This window comes from Kogia breviceps, chromosome 1 (genome assembly GCF_026419965.1).
Source record: "Kogia breviceps isolate mKogBre1 chromosome 1, mKogBre1 haplotype 1, whole genome shotgun sequence".
NCBI classification, from domain to species: domain Eukaryota; kingdom Metazoa; phylum Chordata; class Mammalia; order Artiodactyla; family Physeteridae; genus Kogia; species Kogia breviceps.
The window spans coordinates 121,517,946-121,540,741 of NC_081310.1; the positions used below are offsets into that span (position 1 = coordinate 121,517,946).

The 22,796-nt window shown below is 42.2% G+C and overlaps 1 protein-coding gene and 1 long non-coding RNA gene across 18 annotated transcripts in view; both read left to right on the forward strand.

The window, feature by feature from the left end:
• Nucleotides 1-22,796, forward strand: part of LOC136794872 (uncharacterized) — a 340,829-nt gene that overhangs the window by 265,455 nt on the left and 52,578 nt on the right. The window lies entirely within an intron of this gene.
• Nucleotides 1-22,796, forward strand: part of TGFBR3 (transforming growth factor beta receptor 3) — a 200,584-nt gene that overhangs the window by 146,375 nt on the left and 31,413 nt on the right. For 11 of the 17 annotated variants that reach the window (XM_059061302.2, XM_059061291.2, XM_067042778.1 and 8 more), the window contains 8 exons: nt 1,730-1,913; nt 6,591-6,759; nt 9,061-9,208; nt 14,773-14,962; nt 16,919-17,256; nt 17,686-17,838; nt 20,810-20,950; nt 21,131-21,289. In XM_059061302.2, coding sequence (XP_058917285.1) covers nt 1,730-1,913; nt 6,591-6,759; nt 9,061-9,208; nt 14,773-14,962; nt 16,919-17,256; nt 17,686-17,838; nt 20,810-20,950; nt 21,131-21,289 — 1,482 coding nt within the window. The remainder of the gene's footprint in view (nt 1-1,729; nt 1,914-6,590; nt 6,760-9,060; nt 9,209-14,772; nt 14,963-16,918; nt 17,257-17,685; nt 17,839-20,809; nt 20,951-21,130; nt 21,290-22,796) is intronic. The other 6 variants (XM_067042789.1, XM_067042777.1, XM_067042798.1 and 3 more) reach the window with 1 other exon arrangement.

Sequence of the window (22,796 nt, forward strand, 5' to 3'; positions counted from 1 at the left end):
CCTGCTGTTAGTCTGGCTATAACCACTTCAGAAACTGCTTGCTTTTTGTTAATGATAGTTAATGTGAAAACATTTTTTACTGAGGTATAATTGACCTATAGCATTATATTAGTTTCAGATGTTCAACATAGTCTTCAATATTTGTATATATCGTAAAATGATCACCACAATAAGTCTAGTTAACATCTGTCACCATACGTACAGAATTTTTTTTCTTGAGGGGAGAACTTTTAAGATCTGTTGTCTTTAGCAACTTTCAAATATGCGATACAGTGTTACTAACTGTAGTCACTAAGCTGTACATTACATCCCCATGACTTATTTAATTTATAAGTTGAAGTTTGTACCTTTTGACCCCTTCACCCATTTCACTCACCCCCTACCTCCCATCTCTGGCAACCACCAATCTGTTCGCAGTATCTGTGAATTTGGTTTTTTGTTTTGTTTTTAGACTCCACATATAAATGAGATCATATGGCATTTGGCTTTGTCTGACTTACTTCACTTAGCTTAATGCCCTTGAGGTCCATCTATGTTGTTGCAAATGGCAAGGTTTTATTCTTTTTTATGGTTGAAAATCCATTGTGTATATATACCACATCTTTATTCATTCATCCATGGGCACTTAGGTTGTTTCCATATCATGGCTTTTGTAAATAATGCTGCAGGGTGCATATATCTTTTCAAGTTAGTGTTTTTATTTTCTTCAGATAAATACTCAGAAGTGGAATTGCTGGATTGTATGGTAGTTCTGTCGTTAATGTGAAATTTAATACAAAACATTTAGAGTTCTGTGGCTTGGGAATTTTTGAGCCTTTTTGCTCACATTTTGAGGTTCCACCCTGATACTGATAAAATCAGTTATAAATGCTAGCCAATAAAGATGACATGCATATTTTCACCAGCAGCTAAATTTAATTATAGTACAGCAACAAGATGATAATTTTCACCCCTTGTTTGTGTTAATTATATATACCATGATATACTAGGTCAGCAATGGTCTAAATACATCCAGCAAAAATGTGGGACTTGCATAAATCATCCCAAAAGTTTTATGAGGATCAGTCTAACAGCCTCTTGACTTCATTATCTATGGGAATTTGGGGGTCTTACAAAATAAACTGTAATACACATTAATCTCACTGCGAGGAAGTAGTATAAAGTGGTAGAAGACTGGCCGACTCTGGCAATTTTTTATCTCAGTGCCCAGGAGACATTAAACCAAAGGGACTCTTGCTGTGTTCCTGTGGTGGTGACTCTGATGGCAGAGGCTGCAACTGTGGAAGACTCGGACGTCAAGTTCAGGTGCTAGCAGGCCTTTGGGATCACTTGCACTGATCCAGAAGCCCATTATAAGCCCATGAAAACACTCACCAAGGCTTCCTATTTTAACTTGAAACTCATTACTTGAAAGGTTGGCCTTCAATTTAGGTATCTGGAAAATAGTGATAAGTCTCATGATTCCTCACAATGCACTCTCTCATCACAAAGTTCTTTAAAAATTCAAAAGGACATCCTGCATTGTTTGTAGTTTTGTCTTTACCTGGAAGAAGGTAGGCTTGTGGTTGTTTCTTGAATCAGCTGCTGAAAAAAGATGATGTGCCTATATAACAAAGGGAAGAGGTTGGATTGACAAATATCCATTAATTGTCTGATTAGTTCTTTCTCTAATTATGATTCAGCTCTGGGTGACTGCACCACATTAAATATGCAATTCTATTTCTTCTAGGTGTCTGAGGGTTCTGTGGTCCATTTTTCATCAGGAAACTTCTCCTTGTCAGCAGAAACAGAGGAAAGGAGCTTCCCGCATGGAAATGAGCATCTGTTAAATTGGGCCCGAAAGGAATATGGAGCAGTTACTTCATTCACTGAACTCAAGATAGCAAGAAACATTTATATTAAAGTGGGGGAAGGTAAATTTTATGTGGCTTCAATTACTGACTGATTTATGACAGTCAGTTTTTTTCTTTTCTGAGACCAGGTGGTTAGGGCAGGGAATTACAGAATTACAGATTGTTGGAGCTGGCAGGGACCTGAGGGATCACTGGGGCCTGCTCCCCACCACATCCCCTCCTTCCCTTTTTCCTTCTGAGGAAAGAGACCTGGTAATGGGGGAGAACTTGGGAGTAGCCTGGTTGAGAGAGGAGAAGGTTGTGTAGAATTTAGAAGACACCCATGCACAGAAAAAAGTCAGAAGTGAGTGGAGGCCGAGAAGCTGAGGTGTGGGAAAGGAGGGGATACCTGATGGAATGCAGGAAGAGTTAGCAGGATGGGTCAACAGTTAGAGCTTCCCTCCACCTATAATTCTGTAGACATTTGAAGCCAATGTCAGCTTTATGGCTTCGAGACATCAGTTAAGTTTTGGACAATAGCAGAGGAAAAGTGTTTGAAAATATTTTTAGTACTAATGCCTGTTACAAGGACAAATTATTGGAGAAAGGAACTGTTTAGCCTTGATAAGAAATTGCCCATTTTAATTTCCTTGCCTTGCAGAAGGATATAAATATCTGGTGACTCAACTTTGAAAGCATATTATTTCTTAAATAACTTTTTAATCATTATTTTTAGTTGAGTATATTTGGAGCTCCCGAATAACTTACTGGAAATAACAACTCTTGTGAATGAGTCCTTGTTACAGTCAGGTGATTGTGTGAAAATGGCATTTCAGGTCCTCAGGGTCCATCTGCTTTCTTTTGAAACCTACAGCAATTGTCGCCTCTTCCACAGGCAGCGTGGCTGCACAAGTGAGTTATTAAATGCTAGTTCCCAGTCCTTTTTTGGATCTGGGATGTTTGATGCAGGAAGAGGTGGACACTGAAGTTGAGTGTGTGCTCTGTGCAGAGGCCATATCAGGTGCCTTCACATGCACCCCACTTAACCCTGCCAGTAATCCTAGGAGAAAACTGTTATTTCCACCATTTTACAGAGGGGTTGGTGGAGGGTTAACCTAACTTGCTCATATCCACATTACTAGCAAGTGACAAAACTAGAACTCAAACTCAGGTTTCCTGACCTTTGAGTCTAATGCTTATTTCCTGATGCTGCATTTTAAGTCTTAGCCAAATAAGCATAACCTGAACGTGAAAGTAGGCTACCTGGATGGGAGGACTTGTTTAGTTGAGTAGAGGGAGGAAGAGTTTTAGATGAGAACTGGTTTCAAAAAGTTGCAGTTTGTTACTAAACTCTCATGGTATTCAGGCAGCTAAGCATAGAGGTCAAGTCCTATTGGGACAAAACAAAAAGTCTCTTTTAATAAAGGTTCTAAGCCCTGACCAATAGTCTCTATTTCTGAAGCAGAATTCTGGTGCGTATTGATTGAATATTGATTACCCCCCCCTGAAATTTGTTAGAATAAGAATATGTGTTATGGTAACATGTAGAACGTTGGGCTCCTTTCTCGTGCATGAGCTTCTGTGTACAGGAGTGAGGGGTTCCATGACTTCCCCAAGGCTGCACACTGGATCAGTGAAGAACTTTAACAACCTGGTGTCCCACCCAGTAAAAACTGTTTAACTACTTGGCAACACCTTTGGAGCCCCTGAAACTTGACTCCAGCCACCAGTTGGGTATAAGTCACTGGCCCATACCATGGAGAGGAGCACCTGGGAGAGTGAGGGTCCTTGGTTAGGTTGGTGGACCACAAGGCGATGTTGTCTATCACTATGGATTGGACTCTGCTGAACAAACCTCATCCACTGGTTTCCCAGAACCTGACCTGTCTCTACCCAACTGAGTTGGGAATCCTAGGCCAGGAGCCTCCTCTTTCTTGTTCTTTCCCCAGTGGTTCTCAAAGTGTGGTCCCCATCCCAGCGGCATCCTTATCACCTGGGAACTTATAGAAATGCTGGTTCTTGGGCCCACCCCAGACCAACTGAATTGAAAACCCTGGGGTCCAGGGCTTCCCTGGTGGCGCAGTGGTTGAGAGTCCACCTGCCGATGCAGGGGACACGGGTTCGTGCCCCGGTCCGGGAAGGTCCCACATGCTGTGGAGCGGCTAGGCCCGTGAGCCATGGCCGCTGAGCCTGCGCGTCCGGAGCCTGTGCCCTGCAACGGGAGAGGCCACAACAGTGAGAGGCCCGCGTACCGAAAAAAAAAAAAAAAAACAAACAAACCCTGGGGTCCAGCCATCTGTGTTTTAGCAAGCACTCTAGGTGATTCTTTTGCTTGCTAACGTTTGAGAACTACTACTTTAACCTATATGGTTAGAGTGGAAGAACTGAGGGCTTTCAGCTCTTATCCTAGCTGATCTCATTACCTGTGAGGCTTCAAGCAACACTCTGATTTACCTACCACCAGAGCCTCAGTTTCCAGAGTGGCAGCATGAGGTGTTTACATTACCTCCCAGGTTCTTAGAGTATATTATTCTAGCTCTCAAAGTGGTTTGTCAATCCTTTCCTAAAATACAAATAAGCATGTGACTTCCCCCCTCCCCCAAACTTGCCAGGTTTCTACCCGGGGATTCCCCTTTGTGGTTTCCTTTCTGCTTGGCAGTTGGTGTAAGTGTTGATGCCAGGCATGCGGAAGGTCATTTGGGGGGAAAAAAAAAACCACACACATGCATGCACGCACAACAAAAAGTGATCAGCTTATTCAGCTTAGTGACAATGGCAACTGGGACTTAAGCCCTTAACAACATCAACTTTTAAACAATTAAACCTTTCGTCGTGGCTTTGGAGGGTCACAATGTGGGTGAGTTTTTTGTTATTGGTCTCAAATCTCACACCATCGTTAATTCAGGAAACCTATGCCATGTGCTTACTCTGTATGTGCCAGATGCACCCCAGGCACACCTATGAACTGGGTATACGGGCCAGAGTCCCAGGAGGGTCCTAGTCTCTTGAGTTCCAGACTGACCTGTCCCTGGCCCATACATCCACCATCTGATTCTTGATTGAGTTTCAGCCTTGCCACCCCAATATCATCTTCTGTCCTGTGATCTGGGGGAGGCATCCGCAAGGCTGCAGCTGCAGGGTGTGCGTTCCTCATCTGCTCATCTGGCAAAACCCTCAGCAGATGTGGAGGCGAGGCTGCTCCAGCGGCCTGAGTCAGCAGAGCCCTGGCCTCTTCTCTCTGAGGGGGTCTTTAGGGAAGAAACACAATGCAGAGCCTCTTCTCCCTGAGGGGGTCTTTAGGGAAGAATACAGAATAGAAAACACTTTCTTGAAGCGAGCCTCCAAGCAGGGGCCTCGTGAACTCCTCTGGTCCCCTCTGTTCTAGGGATGGCACTGGGGGTGCCATGGTGCACAGAGCCAGGATGCCACAATGTATGTTGTGAGCTTCAGTACAGGGGAGGTTGCACAGTCGGGCAGGCAGGGGAGGGCACTATCAACCCAATCTTGGGAACTCCTGGGCTGATTCCTCACTCCTAAGTGAGACTTGCATATGAATCTGAACCCTGGCATGCTGTCCATTAAATGAAAAAGGCAGACGTCTGTTTCATTAAAGTGCCAGGGCTCTGATTAATTACCCCTTCTGAAAAAATCTTGCTACACCTAGAACTTCCTTGACATTGGTCCCAGCTGTCACACTGCCAGCAGTTTCAAGTTCTGTTTAAACATTTAAACCACTAAATGGAAATCCCATCAGCCATGGTGCTGTGTAAGCAGCATGTGCCGTTGGGGGAGTATCTTCAGACTGTTAGTAATTGCATCACTTTCCCTGGTGGAGGTGATGAACAGCCCTCAGCACAATGAGATAATGTTTATGAAAGCACCTTATAAACTGTAAAGTGCCATATAAACATTCGCTGTCTGTGTCAAGATTATGGGAAAGAGTAGAGGTCTGCCCTCACTGTTTCCCTCAAACTGTTACACCTTCAGCTTTTAGAGTATAAATTGCTTTGAGGGATAAATAGGAAGGAATGATTAATTCTACACGATGTGCCAGAGTATTAGTTAGGTTGCTGGTTCTTCTATTAATTGAAATAGCAAATATCCGAAGAGGAGCATATTTGGGGATAGGATAGGTCATTGGATTCAGTGTTGAGTATGCTGACTAAAATATCGATTGGACTTTTAGGTGGGAGGTGCTTGGTAGGCAGATGACAATGCAGGTCTGCAGCTCAGGAGTCGTGATGTAGGTATAAGTTGAAGCCGTGGAAGTGATTGAGATCATCTAGGAAGAAAACGAAATAAAAAGAGAGTTGAGGAAGGAACTGAGATTCTTAGCCTTGGTTTATATCAGGACTAACTATGGAGCTTTTCAAAAAGAAAGCTTCCTAGGTCCCACCTAGATCTTCTGAATCAGACTCTCTGGGGTGGGGTCCAAACAGGTGGATTCTGATATGCACCAAAGATTGAGGACCACTGGTGTTTAAAGGATGAGCAGACGAGGAACTATTGAGAGGCTGAAAGATAGGTCAGAGTAAATGGGTGAGGACAAAGCAGAATCAAAGAGAACAGGAAAGGAGAGGATTTAGACCAAAAGAGGCTACTAAAGTTGGTCAGTAGGAGGCCACTGGTGACCATAGAGGAAGCATTTCAGGACACAAGCTTGTGATTTCCTGTGTCCTGCACTTGCCCCGTGTCACTGTTATCTTCTCTCCTTTGAATCTGATTACCACGTAGTTCAATGTGTTTTTATACTTTCAGATCAAGTGTTCCCTCCCATGTGCAACATAGGGAAGAATTTTCTCTCCCTCAATTACCTTGCCGGCTACCTTCAGCCCAAAGCTGCAGAAGGGTGTGTGATATCCAGCCAGCCCCGAGATAAGGAAGTACACATCATTGAGTTAATCACCCCCAACTCTAACCCTTACAGGTGAGTGTGAGTGTGAGTGTGTGTGTGTGTGTGTGTGTGTTGTGTGTGTTTTCTGAACTAGGAGGTGAAAACGAAGATCTGATATGACTTTTTATGATTCTGACTTGAGACAGGGAGAGGCTTAGCCCTCCCTCAGGTGAGGGGGAGGAAGCCACTGATGCTTTGGGTGAGATTCACAGAAGCTTTGAAGAAAGGAGTAAAGGTACCAGTGTCATATTTTATTTTCTGCATCTGTCTCTAGATCCCACATATCCCAGATGAGTTCTGAAGCCTAATTTGAACTTCTTGGTATAGTTGTCCATTGGTGTCTGTGGGAGGTTGGTTTCAGATCTCCCTCGGATACCAAAATCCATAGATGCTCAAGTCCTTTATATAAAACGGCATAGTATTTGCATATAACCTATGCACATTCTCCTGTATACTTTAAATCGTCTCTAGATTACTTATCATACCTAATACAATATGTAAATAGTTGTAAATACAATGTAAATAGTTGCCTGCACGTGGCAAATTCAAATTTTACTTTCTGGAACCTCCTGGAATTTTTTTTTCCCCAATATTTTCCATCCATGGTTGGTTGAATCTTCAGATGTGGAACCTGCAGATACAGAGGGTGGACTGTACTAGTTATAGAACAGTCACTCTTACTCCATTATTATCTCCTTTGACTGAGGTTATCCCTGTTAAGAAAATTACAAAATGTGCCTTGTTAACATAATTATTATTTTAACAATATTATGTGTTTTTAAAAATATTATGTTTTTTAACAGATTTCTGTTTATAGTGTCCTCAGAGCACTTTTGCAGTCATAACTGTTTAAAGCTGTGTGTGAATGTGTGTGTGTGTGTGTGTGTGTGTGTGTGTGTGTGTGTGTGTGTCAGAGGAGTGGCCCTTCATGGTGACACACCAAAGAGCCATTAGACACCACTTACCTCTCTCTCTCTCACCCCCAGCGTCCTGCCCCAGGACTGGAAATTTAACTCTATCAAGTATGATTATGGAATTAAAGAAAGAAAGAAAAGGGAGAAAGTAGGCCTTTCTCCCACTTTCTTTCACCTGCATTTCATGGGCACTAGTGAGTTAAAATGTAAATATATATTATAGAAGGATTTCACAGTTAAAATTCTAATGAAACTTTGATTTCAAACTTGAATAAACTACCAATCGGTTTTGGTAGGCTTGGAAATGGAATTTTGTTCCATGTGAAGAATTTGTGGAAAATTAAAAGGGAATGGGGATAGAAGCAATCTGGCAAATGTGCTTAGATATTAAGCCTAAGGCTTCATTTGAGTACTGTATAGCATTCATTTTACGGTTTACAAGTGTGTAAAAGCAAGATGGAAATAAAGACTTTCCCCTAAATCCAGAATGACAGAGATGTTATTGTTTGGTAAAAATTCTCTTTTATACTGGATTCTTAGAAGTTTGGATTGTGTTCATTAATTTTCCAGTGATCACTTGGTTGACCATCTGTTTTCTTATTTTAATAACTGTATATCCAGAAGTTTGGGAAAGTAAATGCAGATATGATTTTGTGACAGATGTTAATGGCTTAAGCACACCTTGTATAAGTCAAGAAAGTCTCTAGCCTTTTGCCTCTTATTTTATTCTGAAGCTTCCTCACTGCTTTACTACCTCTCTTTTCCATCCACCCTGTCATCCCACTCACCAAACTGCCACCCACTACGGCTCTGAAGTATTTTGAGCAGATAGCAGATTAGAATGTTACACATCAAAGGTGCTGGAGGCTGAAAAAGCAGCAGTTCTGCTTCCGGAGTAAACTCTCCGGTTTTGTTCATGTCCATTTCAAACAGTGGCTGCCGCATCACACAGGGGAGATCACAGGGAGATCAGCTTGGTGCTTTGTGTCCATCTGGAGGGGTGGGATAGGGAGGGTGGGAGGAGCTATGGGAATCTATGTATAAGTATAGCTGATTCGCTTTGTTATGCAGCAGAAACGAACACACCACTGTAAAGCAATTATACTCCAATGAAGATGTTAAAAACAAACAAACAAACAAAGTGGCTGCATTAAGTAACGACCTTTTTTTTTTCTTTTTTCAACAAAGAGAAAAAGTTTAGTGGCTAATTATCCACAGGCATATTTTTCTATTGTTATGTAAAACCATTTTGTTATGTGTGCACTAACAATCTGTTTTGCACATGTCATTTGCCTGGGATCGACTCCAGCTTTTTAATCAACTGGCCAGACGCTGGAAACATGAAGACTTGGAAGAGGGGAAGATAGTTGCAACTTTCTGGCATTTGGGTCCTAACTCTGCCTTTGTTTTCCATTCACAGTGCTTTCCAGGTGGATATCATAATTGACATAAGACCTTCTCGAAAGGATCCTGAGGTGGTCAAAGATCTCATCCTGATCTTGAAGTGCAAAAAGTCTGTCAACTGGGTGATCAAATCTTTTGATATTAAGGGAAACCTGAAAGTTATCGTAAGTTAGTTAAGCATTTCTTTGTTTTGATGAATGGTGATAATTTAAGCTGTGTTTGTCTGTGTTATTTTTGTGAAATTTCTCTCTGTAATTTTTCACTTTATAAAATAGGCTGCTCCTTGGCTTCTCCTGATAAGGGCGGGCGGGGTGGTAGTTAAAAATATGGTCTTTGGGGGTCAGTACAGATGCAGATTTAAGTTCAGACTCTGCCATTTACAAACTCTGACCTTGGGCAAGTCCCTTAACCTCTCTGGACCCCACTTGCCTCATTTGTGAAATTCCTGAAATGTATTAGTGTGCTTTCCAGACTTAGTAAATATAAAATAATGAACACAAGCCTTTCATGCCTGAGAGCCCTGTAGGGGCCTCAGTGTCATGGTCCTAAATATCAGCTCTCACTTTGGGGTTGGGTATTTAAGGAAGGTGTGGAAATCAGCTGACTCCAGCCCATTTTTCTTTTTGAGATAAATACTTGGTATTGGCATGTCTTTTTGCTTGCTTCTAAGGGTGAAACACTGATAAAAGAATTACAGCCATGGAGAGGTTAGTGAGATGATGCTGGAAAAGCATCCCCCAGCCTGTTCCCTAAGCATTATATTTCATGAAGGAAATATACTTAAGAAGTTTAGCTGGGTGGCATGACAGGCAAACAGTATCTAGTTTCCTGAACAGATGAATGTTGAAATTTGGTAAAATCTTTTTCAAGTATTTAGAGAGATAACTATTTGACAGAATATTGGAGCAAATTAAATTGAAAGTTAAAGAAATTGCCCCTCCTCATTTTTAAGAAGATAATTACCTCTTTAGCATCTCTTTTGTGGGCTCAAATTTTTGTGCATTGTCTTTTATAAAAACCGTGGCCAATTCCTCTTTCAGTACCTGAATTGAATCAACTGGAGTGGGTTTTATGTTTTCACTATTTTGGGAGAGGGATGCCTTTGGCGTTGGTATTATTCATGCATGGCACCTTCCGTGTGATAATGCAGTGACAGAGCCAACGGTCCCCTGGGCAGCGTCATGTACAAGCATTTGCCAGGGGCAGCAGGCAAAGCCATGGGCACACACATCATAATTTTAAAGTAATCATTTCTGCTTCCTGTGGGTTTTTTTTTTTTTTAAACTTTGAGAGGATCCCAATGAGCCATCATGTGTAATGGTGATACATTAATTTGGTATTGAGCACAAAGCCCAGCAGTGATTTTCTGAAGTCAGAGCTGTTTTGATTGCCTTCCCTGGTATGGCGTGAGGGGTGTTGGTGACCAGGGGTGTCTGCAGCCTTTGCTGCCTGGCACACCAACCAAATGTTTTTAATTTCAGAATAACAAAAACAGGAAAGGGAATCATGCTTTGAAAGGCAAAAACATACGGTACATTTTAATTCCCTGCTGGAGTTCTTGTGTAAATGTTCTTTTGGCCCTGACCCTTCAATGGCTCTTTCTCTCCCTGAGTATGTGTGCCTGGTCCGTGGCAGTCCTGGAGTTCACTTTGAACATCCCCACTTCTCATATGAATCAGAAAGGCTAGAAATGAGATTGCTCATCCCACTGCAAGATCTGTTTATATTGCTCTCCTTGGCCGTACTCCTGTTCCAGGCCAATTTTGGACAATGCATGACAACATTGCTAAACAATTAAGTAATGTTTCATGATGTTCTTTTTTATTCTCCCAATCAGTTTCATGCTTTGTGATTTCTTAACTCCTGTCTCAGATGTGAATTCTGACTGTGCTGGAAGGAATAGTTACCTGCTAATAAAAAGGTGGAGTGGAAAGAATCCTGGCTTTGGGGCCAGACAGGGCTGGACTCAAATCCCATTTCCAATTGCCATTACTCCCAGTTGATACTGGACAACCTCATTAAACTCTGGGTCTGTTTCCTTTCCTGTGAAACGGGTACAATGACAATACTCACCTTGAGAGTTCTTGTGAGGTTTAGCAGAGTCCATTCATTCATTCAGCAAATATTTGTTAAGTGTGTCCTGGATATTTCATCTAAAGCACTCAGCATTCTGCCTGCACATGGTGAGTTCTCAGCTACATGTACTACTTAACTTCTGTGAGCCTCAGGTTCCCCTTCTCTAGAAAGGAATAGTAATGCCTAGTCCTTATATTTTGGAGGAGAATTAAATAACACATGTAAAGCTCTTAGCACAGTGCCTGCCATAAAAAGGGGGGTTCATCTTCCTTCTATTAACAACTCTTTAAAAAAAGTTTGTCTGTAGAAGCAATTAACAAAGTGAAGACAAAGATGAATGTCTACTAAAAGAATTGTATGGGACTTGATGGGGTAAATTTAAAGAAGCGCACGCAGACATAGAGAATGGATGTGTGGACACCGGGCGGGGGGTCGGGTGGGGTGAATTGGGAGATTGGGATTGACATATGTGCGCTGCCATGTGTAAAACAGATGCTAGTGGGAAGCTGCTGTACAGCACAGGGAGCTCAGCTCAGTGCTCTGTGGTGACCTAGATGGGTGGGATGGTGGGGGAGGGAGGTCCAAGAGGGAGGGGATATATGTATACATGTAGCTGATTCACTTTGTTGTACAGCAGAAACTAACACAACATTGTAAAGCAACTATACCCCAATTAAAAAGCCAAACCAAAACAAAACATAGGTGCACGTGTGTGTGTATGTGTGTGTCAGGAATGGGACCTGGGTAGAATGCACCCTCCAAAAGACAGGATGGTCCAAAGAGACACAAAGGGTTGTGTGCTGGGGCCAGATGGGACTACTAAAAGTGTCCACATTACATTGCCATGCCCAGCTCTGGCTTTTAATTCAGGGCCCTTATGGACCATGCATAATCACATTTTGGAAGAACCTCCAACACATAAAAGAATAGATGGAGATAACTTGTTAGAAATTTCCCGTTGTATTATTTCATACGGCCTCAGGGCTTCAAGTTTGGAAATAGTTTATTCTTAGAAAAGACATTTTTTAATCCCAATGGGAATATGCACAACTCTCTGCCTAACCCTTCCCCCAGATGCCCCCTCCCAGACATCAGCAGTTTTGATGCAGGTGTGTTGGGTTGTGGGAGAGAGGGAAAGCCACTCAGACTCGACTTAGCTCATCATCCTTTGTGAAGATACAAGTGGGAAATGGCGGTGGTATTTGAGACCTCCTTGAACACTCCCATAGGAAGTAGCTATACTGAGGCCTTGGAAAAAGCCTGGGGACTCCCAGAAATACAGGATGAGGTGTTCACTCATTGCCGGGAACCAACTTGCCTGCCATTGTCCCAAACCTTGCTGCTTTACAAATGTGTAGATAGATTTCTAGCCTTTTAAGTCACGAGGTGTAATCAGTATGAGTTGTACTGACAGCTCCTAGAGTTAATGTGGAAAGGTGTAAACAAGTCATTCCATATTGTTACAAAAAGGATAGGTGGCAGTTATGATGATAGTATTCTGGAAATACAGTATTTTCTCAGCTGTCCAACAACACGAAAGACTAGTGCAGATGAGGCCAAGCAGTATTGTTTAGGCCAATGTTGCAACTCCAGCCAGTCAAAACAACAGGCTGCCTTGAAAGGCTGGAAGAAGCTGTGCTGAAGAAAATGCTATTGACTCAGTGAATAAGAAGTTCTAAGAACAAATTGGATCCTTCTTTACTTCATTTTAGTTTCCTTCTTTCTTTCCTTCCTCCCTCTCTCCCTCTCTCCCTTCGTTTCTTCTTTCCCTTTCCCTAAGGAATTTTCTCTGAAGGAGTTTTCTCTGAATCCCAGTAAGAATAGAATAATCCAAACCTGTGAAACTGAGGTTTTTTTTGCAGATGGCTACAGAACTTGGTTAAAGCTCTCTCTGGTCCCTTTGCATGCATCATTGTGACTGGCCAGTCTGGCAGTTTTTCCTCGGATAAGCACTTTGGGTAGTAGGAAAATATACTGGGTGAGATCCTTTAAGCTTTGAATTGAAAATGTGTGTCCTCAGCCAATATCTCACAACCAGAGAGGCCAAGAGAACTTAGAGGCTGTGAATCTTCTATGGTTTTACAGTGGGAAAGGATTAATATTTAGTCATGTTAGGGGCAAACAGGATGGGAAACAAATGGGGAATTTAGGAAAAATGCTGCATGTATGCAGAAGAAAATAATTGGGCATGGAAATGAAAGTGATTTTTATATGGCATGAGATGGCATAATCTGCTTGCTCTAAGGGCCTTCCAGCCCTGTTGGAGCAGTTGTTGAAAATGTGGTGACTTCCCTTTGGGATGCCCACTGCAGCATTCAGTTCCCTCCCCATCTGAGAAGATCACTGCTGTAGGATCAGAAGGTGATGTGAAATTTACCTTCCATGTCCTTGTTACTCAGAGTCTTTTTGTATCCTTTCCTGGAAAGATTTCTGTCATTCAGTTTTCAATATGTAACTGATTACCAAGTGAAAGTTAATTTTAACAGTTACTTGTACTGCCCAATAAAAATATTGGTACTATATACAATGGAATATTACTCAGCCATAAAAAGAAATGGAATTGAGTTATTTGTAGTGAGATGGATGGGCCTAGAGTCTGTCATACAGAGTGAAGTAAGTCAGAAAGAGAAAAACAAATGCCATATGCTAACACATATATATGGAATCTAAAAAAAAATAGTTATGAAGAGCCTAGGGACAGGACAGGAATAAAGACACAGATGTAGAGGATGGACTTGAGGACACGGGGTGGGGGGAAGGGTAAGCTGGGATGAAGTGAGAGAGTGGCATAGACATATATACACTACCAAATGTAAAATAGATAGCTAGTGGGAAGCAGCCGCATAGCACAGGGAGATCAGCTCGGTGTTTTGTGACCACCTGGAGGGGTGGGATAGGGAGGGTGGGAGGGAGATGCAAGAGAGAGGAGATATGGGGATACATGTATATGTATAGCTGATTCACTTTGTTTTAAGCAGAAACTAACACACCATTGTGCAGTATTGGTACTTAGAGGGATGGTAACTTAATCAATTAATATTTTAAGCCATAAAATCTAAGCATATTCTGTTAATAGAATTGGCAAATGTATACAGTTACAGGATTCCTAAATTGATCATAAATTATAAATGAAGTATGAACATTGACTGTTTCACCGTATGGAATTCAGTAGTTTACAAAGGTGGAATAGTCTCCATGGTGAAGTAACTAAGTTGTGCCTTCTTTCATTTAACTCTAGGGTATAGGATTTGGGAGAAATATAACATGCATACCTGTATACTTTATATATAATTTTAAATAAAAATAAGGAAAAGTTTGGTATCATATTTGGTGTGTGTGTTAATAATTTAAACATTAACTCTGTAGTGACATACTAGGTATGCTTATGATAATTAGTTTATCAACCAATGACAAAAATGATTATGCCACTTGTATCAACATAAGCAACCCAAATGGTATAACCATTCAGCATGAGTAGATGTTTCTTAATCTGCTGTTACAGATTTTCACATCAGTATTCTCAGCCCAAGGAAAGTAGGGATCAAAAGAGTAAATCGTTCTTTCATACACAATAGAGAATCTATTTGTTTCAGATATTAAGGCACTGTTTAATTTCGTATACTCATGAGTGAAATTTTACTATTATCTTCAGGCTCCTAACAGTATTGGCTTTGGGAAAGAAAGTGAAAGATCCATGATAATGACCAAATCAATAAGAGATGACATTCCTTCAACCCAAGAGAGTCTGGTCAAGTGGGCTTTGGACAATGGCTGTAGTCCAGTAACATCATACACAGTGGCTCCTGTGGCTAATAGATTTCATCTTCGCCTTGAAAACAATGGTAAGTATGATTTTTTTTTATTTGTATAAAAAATATCCCCCCAATGAGTTTTCCAGTGAGGAACTCTCATTTCAGCTTATATGGTGCAGTTTTTCTGTTGCAAATTTTAATGATTCATTCACTACTTTTCACTATAAAGCTTAAAGTTATATAGAATTGTGCTAGATTATTTTGGGGAAATTATCTTTAATATAGATTTTTTTGGAACAGTTGATTGCGTGTTGGAAAACTTAGTTATAGATCACTTTTGCTGTGCTTATATTAAGGATAAATTATCCTGGGTTCTTTTCTCAGAGGTGCCTAATGATCACTTTTGGCTGAGATGCAGAGGGGTTGGGCCTGCAGGAGAGAAGTCTTAGTTCAGGCTGGATCTTATAGGAAAATAGTCATGAGCACTCATGCTGTCTCATATTCATCCAGAGGGAATGCAGGAGTTATTATCCCACTTTGATGGAGGAGAAAGCAGAGGCTTAACAAGTTCTTAAGGTTCTCCAGAATCTGATCGATAGTAAGACTTGAAACCCAGGTTTTCTGATCCCCAGACCTCTTGCTCACCACACAGTACCACTACTGAGTGCAGTGCCGGTAGAATGAAGGTTAGGTGTACAGGTTCAAGTCCCAGCCCTGCCATTTGTTCACTGTTTGGAAGTTGCTTAACCTCTGAGCCTCAGATTCCTTCTCAGTCATATGAGGGAAACAATAGGCCCACCTCGAAGGGTGGTTGTGAAGGGGTTTTTAAAATCAAAGTACAAATTAAAAACCTCCAAACCTCTGACTTCTTTTGGACCCATACGACTGTGCCATCCTTTTCAAAAAAAATAGTATCGAAGGAGAGCCAACATCCACTGTCATCCTTATGCCCAACTCCCACTGAGATGGATTGACCTCAAGCGTATGTCAGTTGGCTTTGGATAGTGGATGTAGAGAATACTGGGAAAAATTTTTTTTCTTTAAATTGTTGAAAATATGACAGAATAATGAGTATGGATTGTATGGAAATATGTCTCTCCCTTTGAAGGAAGAACTGTGCCTAAGCAGCTTTTTCTTTCTTCCTTTGGGACTAGGTTCTAAAAGGCCAGGGTACCCAGATACATGTTAGAATTTAGCACTCAAGGGCTTCCCTGGTGGCACAGTGGTTGGGAGTCCGCCTGCCGATGCAGGGGACACGGGTTTGTGCCCCGGTCCGGGAAGATCCCACATGCCCCGGAGCGGCTGGGCCCGTGAACCATGGCCGCTGAGCCTGCGCGTCTGGAGCCTGTGCTCCGCAACGGGAGAGACCACAACAGTGAGAGGCCCGCGTACCGCAAAAAAAAAAAAAAAGGAATTTAGCACTCAAAAAGGAGGTAGCAAAATCATTTCAAAATACCAATACTGTTGCAAGAAATCTTCACAGAAACTGTTCTAAAGAATCTCTAGATTCAAGGAAAGTATTTCATTGGCATTTGAATGGAATAGTATTGTCCCACATAACTTATTCAAATAGTAGATTTGTATGGCTTGAAGGGCCTTAGAAATCATCGAATCCAGTGGTTCTTAATCTTGGCTCCACATTGGAATCACATGGGGAGCTTTAAACAATGATTTAAAGAGAGTTCAGTTTTTAATTGGCCTGGGATGCAGCCTGAGTATAGGGATTTTCTTTTTTAAGCTCCCAGTGATTTTAACGTGCAGCCAAAGTTGAGAACCACTGATCTAATCCAACCTCTTAATTTTAAAAATTGGGAAACTGAGGCACAGAGAGGTAGGCCACTTACCCCAAAGCCATTCAACCAGTTAGAAAGAACATCAGCACTAGAATTCAGGCTTCCAGACTCCTCATCTCTTTTATACATTGCTTGTTAAGAGTAATTTTTACACATGCCCATTCTTTGCTAATTTCTCCTGTTCTCGCCTCTAATGATATGATTGTGGCCTGGCATCAAACACTGATGATGTTTTGCCTTCTTCTCTTACCAGTAGAGGAGATGAGAGATGAGGAAGTCCATACCATCCCTCCTGAGCTACGGATCCTGCTGGACCCTGGCACCCTGCCTGCCCTGGACAACCCGCGCATCCAGGGAAGGGGAGGCCGAAATGGAGGTTTCCCCTTTCCCTTCCCCGATATCTCCAGGAGAGGCTGGAAGGAAGGGGGAGAAGATGGGATCCCTCGGCCAAAGGACCCTGTCATCCCCAGCATACAGCTGTTTCCTGGTCCCAGAGAGGCCGAGGAGGTGCAGGGGAGCATGGATGTTGCCCTGTCAGTCAAATGTGACAACGAAAAGATGACTGTGGCTATAGAAAAAGATTCGTTTCAGGTGGGTGCAGTTTCTTAAGGGAGAGAAGGGGAGGCTACCTCCCTCCCCATCTTGCCTCAGTCTGTGTTAGTTATTTCCAGCTCTTTCACTTTTGAACTCCAGAGATTTGATACTGTTTTCTCAGTTGGACGGGCTCACTTCCCCTTGGCTGTGATTCTCACCCGGTTCCTGTTGTTCTCAGTGAGGGGGGTTCCAGATCCTTGTGTGTCAATATTTTGCTATTGAATTTCGAAGGCCAACAAACACAATTCTGGGGCTGTTGAGAGATGGTAGGCTGAAAGGAGGTAAGGGGGGAGGGGAAGTGCAGGCCTCCAGCAACTTGGAAGGCCTGGACTTGCAACTTGGAAGACCAGGCAAAATGTGTTAACTGCATGCTGTAGAATGGCCTGTGGTCGTTGTTGTTTATGTCTTCCGTCGTTGTTGTTTCAGGCCAGAGGCTACTCTGGGATGGAGCTCACCCTTTTGGATCCCACATGCAAGGCAAAGATGAATGGCACCCACTTCATTTTGGAGTCTCCCCTGAATGGCTGTGGGACTCGGCACCGGCGATCAGCCCCTTATGGTGTGGTTTACTACAACTCTGTGAGTGTTCTCCAGGACAGAGCTTTCCCTTTGCCAGAGCCTTGCTGGGTGTTACCTTAAAATTAGTCTTAAGACTTCTAGGAAAGTGAGGAGGGTCTGAACAAAGCCAAGTGTCAGTTCTCAACAAAATGGGATGTAGTATGACCCTGAACTCTTTTATTTGTTTTGTTGGTGAGTTTGTGGGAGTTGGGAGGCCCTGTTTTCTCGGCTGGAGCATTTCTGGTGATCTTTCCCACCCTTCCTTCCATCTCCTCTTGGCAGAGTTTCACTGGCAAGGTGATTATGACTTTTTCTGGCTAAGCTGCAGGCTCGGATGGCTGGTCCACATAAGGATAAAATCCAAGCCCTTGGGCTATGAGTGAGCACCTCTATACAACTGAGCTAACCAGAGCCGTGGTCTCTCTGGCCTCATCTGAGTCTTGTCTAGAAGGAGGAGAACTTCTCCCTCCCTCATGAACAAAAGAACCAAAAGAGAGAAATCTGAAAAGGTCCTTCAAGAAAGTGTTAAATCTCTCTCCATCTCTAAGAGAGACCCTAAATTGAAGAAAATCTTCTATATTTGAAGTTACCTGGAGAGAGATTCCACAGATTCCCCCAATGATAATCCATTGCAATAGCTACCCTTCACTTTCCAGACATGATTCTTGTCAGAATCTTGTCATAACAGATTCATCTAAATCTGTTCTTATAGAGATGGACACTTAACAGTGAATTTTAAAAGAATTTGAACATGAAATTTCAAAAGGACTTTAAAGTGATAATTTTGCAATTTGAGTTGTCCTTTTTTTTTTTTTTTTTTTTTTTGTGGTATGCGGGCCTCTCACTGTTGTGGCCTCTCCCGCTGCGGAGCACAGGCTCCGGACGCACAGGCTCAGTGGCCACGGCTCATGGGCCCAGCTGCTCCGTGGCATGTGGGATCTTCCCGGACCGGGGCACGAACCCGTGTCCCCTGCATCGGCAGGCGGACTCTCAACCACTGCGCCACCAGGGAAGCCCTGAGTTGTACTTTTGATGGTAGAAATAGGGCTCAAAGGTCCCTGTGTCCAGCTTTGACATGGTGTGTGTGTCTGCACTCAGCGCCTACCCCAGCTTTGGCTTGGCATGGGGAGGCCCCAACTGCTCTGTTTATTCCACTGCCAGTCAACAGATAGGCTCAACCTAGCCAGAGAAGAGACTGGCTCTCTGGTCAGTGTGGCTCATTTGGAGACTGACTCTCCTGTGAGCCAAGGTTATTGTTCCTCAGACAATCTTAGAATGTTTGAGCTAGAAAGAGCCCTAAGCTGATCTCATTCAATGTCCTCATTTCACAGGTGAGGAAATGGAACTCCAGGAAGTTAAGAGACTTGCTTGGATTTGAGAGACTAGTTAACAGTAGAGCCAGGACTGAATCCAGCTTCCGGACCTCTCGTCCACTAATCTTCCCCCAACTCTAGGTAGCGGCAGTTACTCTCCCTTTGTTCCTGAAATCATTTATTAACCTTTGACCTCTATGATGAACCTTCTTCTGCCAATTCCAACACTAATTTTCTTGCAGTGATCCAGTTTTTCCAGATGTAATGAATGTCATGTATTACTGGTATACTTGATTTTGGAATTTTAAACTTTTATCTAAATTAATGCCAATAAGAGGCCATGGTAATCAGTCTGTTAAGTAAAAAAAAAGTGTCATCTGCCTCAGAAGAGAAAGGTATATTCATTCTTTCTTTCTTTCTTTCTTTTTTTAAATTATGATAGGTTAAGTCATAACCTAACTTGCTTCAGTTGCATCAGTACTTTCTTTTGAGGGCCTGGTAAAGAATAGAGAGGCAGTTTTTCTTCATTCCCTTCCCATTCACCTCTTCAATGGCTACTTTAACTATTTCTTCCAGTTATAATTGTTTGTAGTAATTTTCAGACTTAATATGTATTTTTGTTTTGCAACATATTAAAAATCTAAGGACGTGGAGTGAAAAATCAAACAAAAGGTATAACTATCCTATATATGCAAAGAAATTAGGAGTTAATTTATGGAGTCCTGGTCCTTGGGTGAATTTTTTCATCTTATCTGGAGCTAACCTAGGAATAATCATTTCAACCAGTGTTAAGATAGGTTGTCATGGCATAAAACATGATGTTCTTTCCTGCATCTATACACCATACAAAAGATATACTGGGGGACTTCCCTATGGCACAGTGGTTAAGAATCCGCCTACCAATGCAGGGGACATGGGTTCGAGCCCTGGTTGGGGAAGAGACCACATGCCATGGAGCAACTAAGCCCGTGTGCCACAACTACTGAGCCTGTGCTCTAGAGCCCATGAGCCACAACTACTGAGCCTATGCGCCACAACTACTGAAGCCCGCATGCCTATAGAGCCCTCGCTTGCCACAACTAGAGAAAGCCCACATGCAGCGATGAAGCCCCAACGCAGCCAAAAATAAATAAATAAATTTATTTTTTAAAAAAAAGATATATTGGGGAGATGGAGGAGTACAGGAGTAAAAGTAAGTAGAGAATGGCTCAATAGTAAACGTCAGGTCCTTTGCTTCTAACGCAAACCAAACTTGATCAAATCTTGACAGATACAAATTCCAGGACTCCTTGGATTAACCAAATCAGTATTTCTTAGAGTTTTCAACTTAAAGGTTCCTAAGGAGAACCCCTTCCCACCCCCCACAGTATAGGGGGGCCTATTGACAAGCCCATCCAATCCCGTTTCAGTGTCTGGTGTTTTCCCACTGTTTGAAATAATTTATATTTTGTCCCAAGGGAAAATACGTATTTTACTGTAAATCTTAATTTGAACATGCATTGGGCTTCTTCTTTTTCATCTCTTTGAGGATGAAGTCCTAAAAATACTTGAAGTTGGTTTTTTTTTTTTTAAGTCAGATTTTCAGTTTGCCTCTGAATTATTACATGGGTGTTTGTGTGAGGTAGAACCAAAGGCGTGTGATTTGGTGTTTTTATAACTGTGCTTTCCTTGCCTTTTAGATTGTAATACAGGTTCCACCCCCTGGGGATAGTAGTGGCTGGCCAGATGGTTATGAAGATTTGGAGTCAGGTGATAATGGATTTCCGGGAGATACGGATGAAGGAGATACTTCCTTCTTCAGCCGACCTGAAATTGTGGTGGTATGTGTTTATTTGTAGTAGGTAGTTTGTAGAGACCGGTGTCTTTTTGGTCAGCTTTAGTCAGGGACTATTGGAAAATAAAATCAGATGTTAAAGGCTAGAGCTCATAGAGCTACAAGCTTCATTTGACTGTGATTTATCTCCATCTGTGTTTTTTTATTTGTTTTTGTTTTTTTCCAGTTTAATTGTAGCCTGCAGCAGGTGGGGAATCCCAGTAGCTTCCAGGACCCACCCAACAGAAATGTCACCTTCAACATGGAGCTGTACAACACTGATCTCTTTCTGGTGCCCTCCCAAGGGGTCTTCTCTGTGGCAGAGAACGGACATGTTTTTGTTGAGGTGAGACCCAAATGTTAGCCTTGGGCTGTTAGGTTAGCGTAGATCCTGGGCATGAGTGAAAGCAGCTGGGGCAGACCTCTTCCTGCTCTTCCTCACAAATTTGACCAGCTCTGCCTGAGGACGTGGCTTAGAAAATGCTCCCACTTCGATTTCTGACCAAAGCAGGAAATTTCAGGATTCACTACGTTCATTCTAAATGGAGAGAATAATTTGTAGATGAATGGATAAATGTTTAAAAAAAATCAGCACTGTGAATTCTAATAAAGCCCTGTCCTTACTTTGTCCTTAGCATTTTTGCTAAGGATAGTTGTTCAGTAGCTGCAATATCAGAATTAACCAAGGAAAATTTCAAACCACCTCAGAGACTATCTTTTACACTGTGGATACTTTTGAGTGAAATACTGTGTGTTACTGTATCTCATGAAAATTGCTTTTCTAGATCATCATCTAAATGTATCTATAAATTCATTAAAACTATTTCCTATATATAACAGTAATAACCACACATAACATAAATCTTTGGAATGACTACAAAAATATTAGGTAGTGATGGTAATCATGAAATAACAACAGCTAACATTTATTTTGTGCCAAGCTCAGTTATAAGTATTGTAGTATTTTACTCTTCGAAGCAATTCTGTGAGACAGGACTATTAATATCCCCATTTTGTAGAGGAGGCAATTGAGGCACAAACTTGTCTAAGGTCACACAGTTAGTACCTACTAGAGTTCAGAGTCAGAGTTCATGCTCAGCCCATCTGGCTCCAGAGCCCACACTGTTATCCACTGGATGCTATCATCTATCCTCAATGTACCATTTGAAAGGGGGAGAAAATGTTGCCTCTTAGCAGTGCAAATATCCAAGTTCACAGATTGGATTCTAGAGAAGATCAATATCCTCATGGCCCCAGAATGTCTGCTGGTCTTACGTGGAAGTCGTCCTCTGTTGAGCTGGTTTTGGTGCTGAGCTGCAAGCTGGTGTTCTCCTTCACTGTGGGAGGAGGGAGAAGCTTAAGGGGCCAAAATGGGATATTTCCATATATTAAAAGTGACTTCAGTGCACATATTTTTAGTTAAGAAAGACAAATAACTCACATTTGTACTGATTCTGGGATGGAGCCCACTGGCTCTAGACATTTTCCTGGATCGTCTCCTCCTTTTTGATTCCCTGTTCTGAGAGATCTTGTCTTTCTTTGGGTATACCTTCTTTCTCTGCTGGGGAAAATATACTACTTTCTACGTGCTGTCCCAAATCAGAGCTCTCTCCTAATCCAAGATGCGTTGTTTTCTTCTTGCTTTTCCGGCTGCACAATCCACATGTGTGGTTGGTCAGTGGTTCGCTGTTATGCTATGGGTTTTAGGGGTGCTGCTTCATTGCAGTTTGTTCTTTTCCAGATGTGTGCCTGGCTTTGCCAGGCTATGGCGTTGCTGCCTTAAATCTTCCTCATGTATCCTACCCTGGGTGTTTTGGGTTTTCTCCCCCACCCTGCCACCCCCAGTGTTGGCT